The following is a 7,420-nucleotide window of genomic DNA, read 5'->3' on the forward strand; positions in this document are numbered from 1 at the left end:
TTTTTTGGTTTTTCATGACAGGGTTTCTCTGTATAGCCCTGACTATCCTGGAACTCACTCTGTAGACCAGGCTTGTCTCAAACTCAGAAATCCACCTGCCTCTGCCTTCTAAGTGTTGGGATTAAAGGCATGGGCTACCACCGCCCGGCTCTTTGATTTGCAGTAGAAATTGGAAACTCCCAACAGCCAAGCATCAAATACCAATCAAGAGGATATGGTTTTAGTGTTTGACCAATAGTAGATTTGCTAAATCCCCCAAGAGCAGCCAGAGCCACTACAAGGCTAGTTCTGTAGGATCTGAGCTCATGCAGGGTTTTTTCACAGACCAATGCAAGTGTGCAGACACTGAAAAGACAGAGTCAGACTAAACCAACTGCTTTATACATAGTCTTGCAAAAATGAGGTACAGACAGAAAGAGAAAAGAAACAAGTTCAAATATAGAGTACAGGATTTAGTGCCTAAAGAGGTCACAAGAATTTGTGTTAATTGAGTCACTTTAACATTTGACAGTACTTATTCACTTAAGTAATAATTCATATTACTTGATATTGATTATGACATCACATGTTAAATAGTTTTAGTGATATTATTTTATTCAATAAATTGATGACTTTGAAATTCAAAAGATGATATGAGTTCAGGTAGTTGGCTAGTCCAAAAATCAACTGCCTTTTTTTTTTTTTCACTTTAGGAGCATCTTGTAATTTTTTAAAGAGCCTTTGCAATAAAGGGGTTTATATGACAACCTACAATTTGTGATTTGAAATGAAAATACAAAGATGCTGAAACAGACCCAAGATTATTTGGCATAGACTCATTATGAATTCACTATAAACTGAAATGCAAACTCCTGTATCAACTACCAACTCATCATCCCAAGTGCATGAAAAGAACTTCATCTAAAAGAAAAAAAGAAAAAATCCTCAGAAAATATGTCACAAAAGATGAGTTGGCTAAGGAAGTATAATGAGATATAAGAATGTAGACAGTAGTGGGTCATGAAAGGAACATCTAGACTTCCAGATATTATTATTTCATAAAAGTAAATCCCCTAGAGTATAGGGCAGTAGAAAGCATGAAAATCAATTGCCAGGGGCCTTAGGGAAGGATTCTCACTTCAAAAGATTTAAGATTTCACATTTTAACTGGATTCTAGAGGATATATAAAGAAATACCCTTGATTTCGAGCATTGACGATTTTGAGAAGTTAACAATAAACCAACTGCATCTCAGGCAGAAAGGCTCGGGAAAGAAAAACGCTGAAAGAGCACGAAGGCCTCTATAGGACATAGCAGAATTGTGGTTCAGCAGACTCAGGCCTGCCATGGGGTCAGGCTCCCTTCCCTCCTTCCTCTCTCCCTCCCTCCCTCCTTCCTTCCCTTCCTCCTACCCTCCTTCCTTCTCTCCTTCCTTACCTTCCTTTCTCTTGTCCCTCCGTCCCTCTATTACTCCCCTGGACATACACTAATAATAATGATAATAATAATAATAATAATAATAATAATAATAATAATAATAATAAATAATAGTAATATAATAGGAACATTTATATTCCTTAAATAAACTTGCCTACTGCTTGGCAAAATGTTTCACAAACTGCTCTATAATCTTCAGAATGCACTTTCTTATATAACATTCAAAACAGTGACATGTTACACAAATGAAATTACTATTTATTTAATGTTAAACCTAATCAAAGGGAATTATAATCAGGTCATTCTTGACTAGTACTATTTACTTTACATTCACTTCATATTACTTAGACAAAGAAATCAGATCTGTCTGTCATCAAAACTAATATAAAGACATCATACTCCCTACATTCTGAGGCTTGAATGACATCAAGGTCTTAGGTCCTTTTAAGTAAAGAAGAGGATGTACAGGCTTCCCATATAACTATGAAGGAGAGTGTAATGAAGAATAGTTTCAAGTATTAACATGAATGGCCAAGACAGAACTTGGAAAGAGAGGTGAGAAAAAGCCATCATGAAAAGTCCTATGTTGGGAAAAAGTCCCCGCCGGCTGCTCAAGTATTAGCTTTCCACCATTGCCTGGCTGATGTGAGACATTTTATTTTAGCAACTTTACATCAGCATCTGGAAATATTAGGCCCCAGGGAATGTAAAACCAAACTCAGGGATAGTGTTCCCCATTTTAAACAAGTACTTTTCTTTTGTAAAGCACTGTCAAGCAATCAGCTGCTGAAGCAGGAGTACAGAGTTGGAGTTACTATGAAATAAGAGCAAAGGAGATGGTTTGCAGCCCCATAGGGGGAACAACAGTATGAACTAACTAGTACCTTCAGAGCTCCCAGGGTCTAAACCACCAACCAAAGAGTTCACATGGTGGGACTAATGGCTTCAGCAGCATATGTATAGCAGAGGATGGGCAAGTTGGTCATCAATGGGAGGAGAGGCCCTTGGTCCTGTGAAGGTTCTATGCTCCAGTGTAGGGGAATGCCAGGGCCAGGAAGCATGAGAGGCTGGGGTGGTGAGCGGGGGTGGGAGGTGGGGTGAGGTGGGGACACAGAGGTTTTTGTTTGTTTGTTTTCTTTTTTCTTTTTCTTTCTTTTTTTTTCAGAGGGGAAACCCAGAAAGGAGATATCATTTGACATGTAAATAAAGAAAATATCTAATAAAAAAAACCGTACGGAAGGAAAATAAAAAAATGAGAGCAGAGCAGCAGAAGCTTGACTTTGTTCTGAGAGTTCACAGAGATCGATTATGTCTTGTATTTTTATAAGGACTAATCCTTCTAGAAGGCATTATAAGTAGTCCTAGCTTAGCTTACCTTAAAAGACATTGGTTTTAGACAAGGTTTTGATATATGAAGGTTAGATTAGAGCAGAGCAACAACAGAAACATGTAAAGTTATTTGCTGTAGCATCATGATGCATTTCTCCATGATGGTAAACAATCAAGTGAGTGTTTGTGGACTTGTGAAATTTTGAGTGTATATTAAAAAAAAAAAGACATAAAAAAGAAAGTAGTCCAAAAAAGTCTTGGTTTATTTTTAACATCGTTATTAATGCCTTAACCTTGGCTTCAATTCATTGGTGAAACTTACCTGAATTATAGTATTTTCTTACCTCAGAAGCTCCTTGTGCCAAGACTTGACCTTTAGAGAAAATACATTATTATACTAGGCAACCATAGCTTTAGAGAACTCACAGAGGGACAAGACAAGCATCAGTGAATTTTTCTAGCAATCCAAATAACTGTATATTTTATTTTAATATCATCCACAAAGTAACCTTAATAACTTCTTAAATCAACTTTATGAGTTCCTCTTCCATGCTGTTTCATAATTATGGAGATAAAATGTCTAATAAAAGGAAAATTGTTGAATTTATTTTTTCCTCACAGTATAACATGTTGGTTAAAATATTGGGAGAAATAGTGTTTCATTTTTCTTGTATTTTACAAATCATTTTATGTGGCAGTGCCTGCTGTTGTAATTGGATGTAGTTTTATACCTAAGGCTAACAATCACTCATTCATAAATATGTTATTATAAAAACATGCCATATTGGATTATTAGTGTGATATAATTTTTCTTTAATTTAGGTTGTTTTCAAGTCTCAGCATTATCACTGAGCTTACTCATCCAGCAAATATGAGATTCATGCAATTCAGAGCCAAGGATTGTTACTCTCTTGCACTTTCAAAACTGGAAAAGGTAAGGCCAATATTAAGAAAGTTTGACCATTTTGATTCAAAGAATTATGATGATATACCTTAAAAGCATAATATGCTTTGGTGATTTCTTGCTGCAACCATATAACTGGTACAGCCTGAGAATGAGCAAGGTTTCTTGCTTACCTAGATGTGGGGATACCGCAGTTGAGCTGTGGTAGAGCATCTTCGCATTAATACAAAGAGCAAAACACACTAAGAACTGGAAGTTTGATTTAATAAGAGTGTTTCAATGAGGGTACCTAATCAGGACCACGTGATGAGGATGCTAAATGGATCAATGATTTACCAAGTCATGTTCTATAGATGTTAAGATTTGGTTTTCGCTCTCATGGACCAAGCTGAGTGTGGTGTTCATGGTTTCTATAATTTTGGGTAATGCTATACTGGTAGACAATTTCTCAGAAGGGGAGGTTTATGACTCAGTAGTTCGTGTAGACTGTACATGTCTACTCAGGAAGTTAGATAATACCTCATCAACAGATGCTTCGTGATTCTGCAAATGTTAGGAACAAAGATCAGTGTTTTAGCTCATTTTTATATGTGATGAGCTGCCTCAAGTGCAGATAGTCAGACTACAAGCATGGCCAGAGTTTTGATCACCAGACTTGGTAATGCAAATACACAACAGATTACTTATGTGTTGTTTGGGGCAAGTAAAAGGCCAGTTGAATAGAGCCAGATAAAATATCTGGCCTCAATGATGAGTATCACCATATATACTGCCTGAACTTTGTGGCACTAAAGAGTTTTTGGTTCTCTGTGTACACTTCTATCTCCATAGCAAAACACATACTACATTACTCTACTCTTAAGATATTCTTCTATGGGTTTATAGGAATCATGGGTATTCACTGCTTACTGAAATGGACAATAAGCTTGATATGGTTTAAATAAGTCTTTCAAGATTATACAGCTTTCAAGTGTCACATGGGAAATAGAGACTACTTCTACTACTTCTCAGTACTTATTAATTATTTACTTCTAGCTGTGACATTCTTATCTGGTAAATGGTGCTAAAAAATAAATAATGGCATGTAAAGGTGTGGCCTATAATAAAGGTGAAAGAGCCTAACATTTTATTTAATAAGAATTTTAGTTATGGTAAAGGGATAAATTATATTTGTTTATATTGTCACAAACAATTAATTACTTATTTACTTATTATAAGTACTTACCAAGCGCTTATTATAAGAACATTACCAAGTCATGTTACTATAATTACTGTATTTGTTTAATTTATAATTACTATACAATAATATATTATAATTTCTTTAATTTATAATTACTTATTTTTTTAAACTTGATGTGGAAAAATCACAATTAAGCTACAATTTTTACCCTAAAACTTAATAAACTCATGCATTTGTTTCTGATTGATTTCACAGCCAGACCTGTTCACAAAATTATTTCCTGAATGTAGACATTGTGTCATTTCTACTTGTCTCTTTGATCCATGTTTCTCTCTAGTAGTGTTCACAGGAATTGATTTCAAGTTATTGAGATAATAACTTTGAATCAGGCTTTCTTGTTTATCTCTCTCCCACATTTCTCCATTTGTCCATCTTCTATTTTGTCAACAACACTAAATAACACTATTCCTAAAGCCAGTGGTAATCAATTTGAGTTTTCCATAAAGCAGGATTGGAATGGGGATGTACTCTTCCCATTCACAGAATGAAATGGTAATGTCAAAACTCAGGCAGACTTTTACAGTTTCAATGTTTTGGGCAAATACTTTAAGAATGTTGTATAGGTAAATGTTAAGGAAAGTTTCTAGAGGTGGGACTTCATTGTCAGATGTCAGAGAGGAAATGAAGGCATGTAAAAGAATCGTATTTCAGAGAGGGGACAGAAGCCAATAATTTGTTCCAATGAGTCTTGATTTGCTTCGCCTCCCACACTGTTCTATTACATCCAAAAAAAAAATGTCATCTCTTTCCATATGGTATTGGATTGCCACATAGCAAACAAAGTATCTGCCAGAAGGAAATTTCTTATTCCAAGAAAAGCATTTTTATGTGATCACAAATCTACCCAAAGACAAGTATAAGCAAATGCATTAAATCACCTTAAATCTTTTAGCAATGATTTAAGTATCATAAAATTCTTTTAAGTGGGTTAGATAAATGCATATCAAGAAAATAGGTTTTTAATAAAGCATGACTTGGATACAAAATTCTGTTTAGAAAGCAAACTTTCTGCATAGTGTGAGATGGAACTGAAGGCCTTGCAGAGGATAGATAAGTACTCTACTTGTAAGCTGTATACTCATGTTTATGAGTATATATTTTGGTTTTTTTTTTTTTAGTGTTTTAATGAGAATACAATTAGATCACTTATCCTTTTTACTCCCTCCCTCTATCCATTTCATGCCCCTCCTATTCTGAAACTAACAGTCCCCTTCAGTTTTATTATTATTGTTACATAAATACATACACATATGCATAGCATAAAAAAATATGGAGGCCAATTTTGTTATTTATTTTTTGGTTAATTGTATGGCTTCAAGTTGACCACTCTGTATTTGATAAAAACTAAAGGGCAATTTTTCTCCTTTTAACAGTTATTAGTTAACTGTAGCTTTTTGTCTAGGAGTGGGAGCCAATATAATGTTCTACCTTCCACAACTGCATACCTATTAATATTGGCATTGTTCTGGTCTTGTTTATAATGTTATTTCTAGAAGAGACAGTTTCACAGCAGATTCTCTGGTATTCTATCTCTAACAATCATTCTCCCAGTGCTTTTGAGATGTTCCCAGAACCATAGATGTGAGATCTGTGATGTGCGTGTATCTGTTGAGGTTGGTATTAGTGGGATCCATTGTTCTCTACATTGTGATTTACTCTGATGGTCTCCATTTTCTGTATAGAAGCTTCTTCGATGATGCATGGTAGTTGCATTTATCAGTCAAAGGGGTCTTTCATGAAAAACAGGATTGAGGTTCAGAGATCTAGAGCTAAGCCAAAGAAAGATAGTTCATAGAACATAGTTCCATTTTCAGGAGGATTATAATGTCTGTGTATGCCAGAATCAATAGTAGAAATAATTAGTTAGACACAAAATATTGTACAGGAATTTTAATCCAGCAACATGGCTACTCTGGCAGGGGATCACATCCATTGACTGTCTAGGTCTACGTGATCCAGCTGGAATGTAGACATATTTTAGATTACAGAATGATCTGACTGAATCTAGACAAACCTTTAATACACACCTTTAATAACTTACCTTACAACGAAGGTAAGTTTAGTTTGTGGAAGGAACTAATCATGTTTGAAAGTGTAGCCCGCGCAGTCGTCTCGCCGAAAAGGGTCGAACCCAAAATCCGCACTGCTTCTATACACCACAGTGTGGCGTATCTGCCCACAGCGTGGCGTGTCTGCCTATGATTGGCTGTCCGCTCATTACCCTACGTAACGCCCCGGGATGGGCCGTGACATGGCATCCTTTTCACTCCAAGCACATGCGCAAACAGTTCTCCATGCACATGCACAAACATTTGTCCACTAGGAGTTAACAGCGGAAGTAGGTGCCATCCCGCCATGGCGAATGCCTCTCCAGCTTCACAGCTCCCCAAATATCCCCCTTTTGTTTTAGTTAAAAGGGAAGGCCAAATGTAGCAAGACAGAGAGTGCTTTTATTCTTCCAGGGCCCCTACCTTAGGTCATTCCGCATCAAACCCGCAGCCTTACCCGTCATAGGATTACCCCCCCCCCCA

At 36.2% G+C, this 7,420-nt stretch overlaps 1 protein-coding gene across 5 annotated transcripts in view; it reads left to right on the top strand.

Moving 5' to 3' along the window:
• The window catches only part of Kcnt2 (potassium sodium-activated channel subfamily T member 2), a 353,683-nt gene that overhangs the window by 287,627 nt on the left and 58,636 nt on the right, over positions 1 to 7,420 (top strand). For all 5 annotated transcript variants that reach the window (XR_004122600.1, XM_031384276.1, XM_031384279.1 and 2 more), the window contains one exon: positions 3,568 to 3,679. Coding sequence is in view for 4 of the 5 variants with exons in the window: in XM_031384276.1 (XP_031240136.1) it covers positions 3,568 to 3,679 (112 nt within the window). In the remaining variant the exon portion in view is untranslated. The remainder of the gene's footprint in view (positions 1 to 3,567; positions 3,680 to 7,420) is intronic.

The sequence above is a fragment of the Mastomys coucha genome, unplaced genomic scaffold (genome assembly GCF_008632895.1).
Source record: "Mastomys coucha isolate ucsf_1 unplaced genomic scaffold, UCSF_Mcou_1 pScaffold1, whole genome shotgun sequence".
Taxonomy (NCBI): domain Eukaryota; kingdom Metazoa; phylum Chordata; class Mammalia; order Rodentia; family Muridae; genus Mastomys; species Mastomys coucha.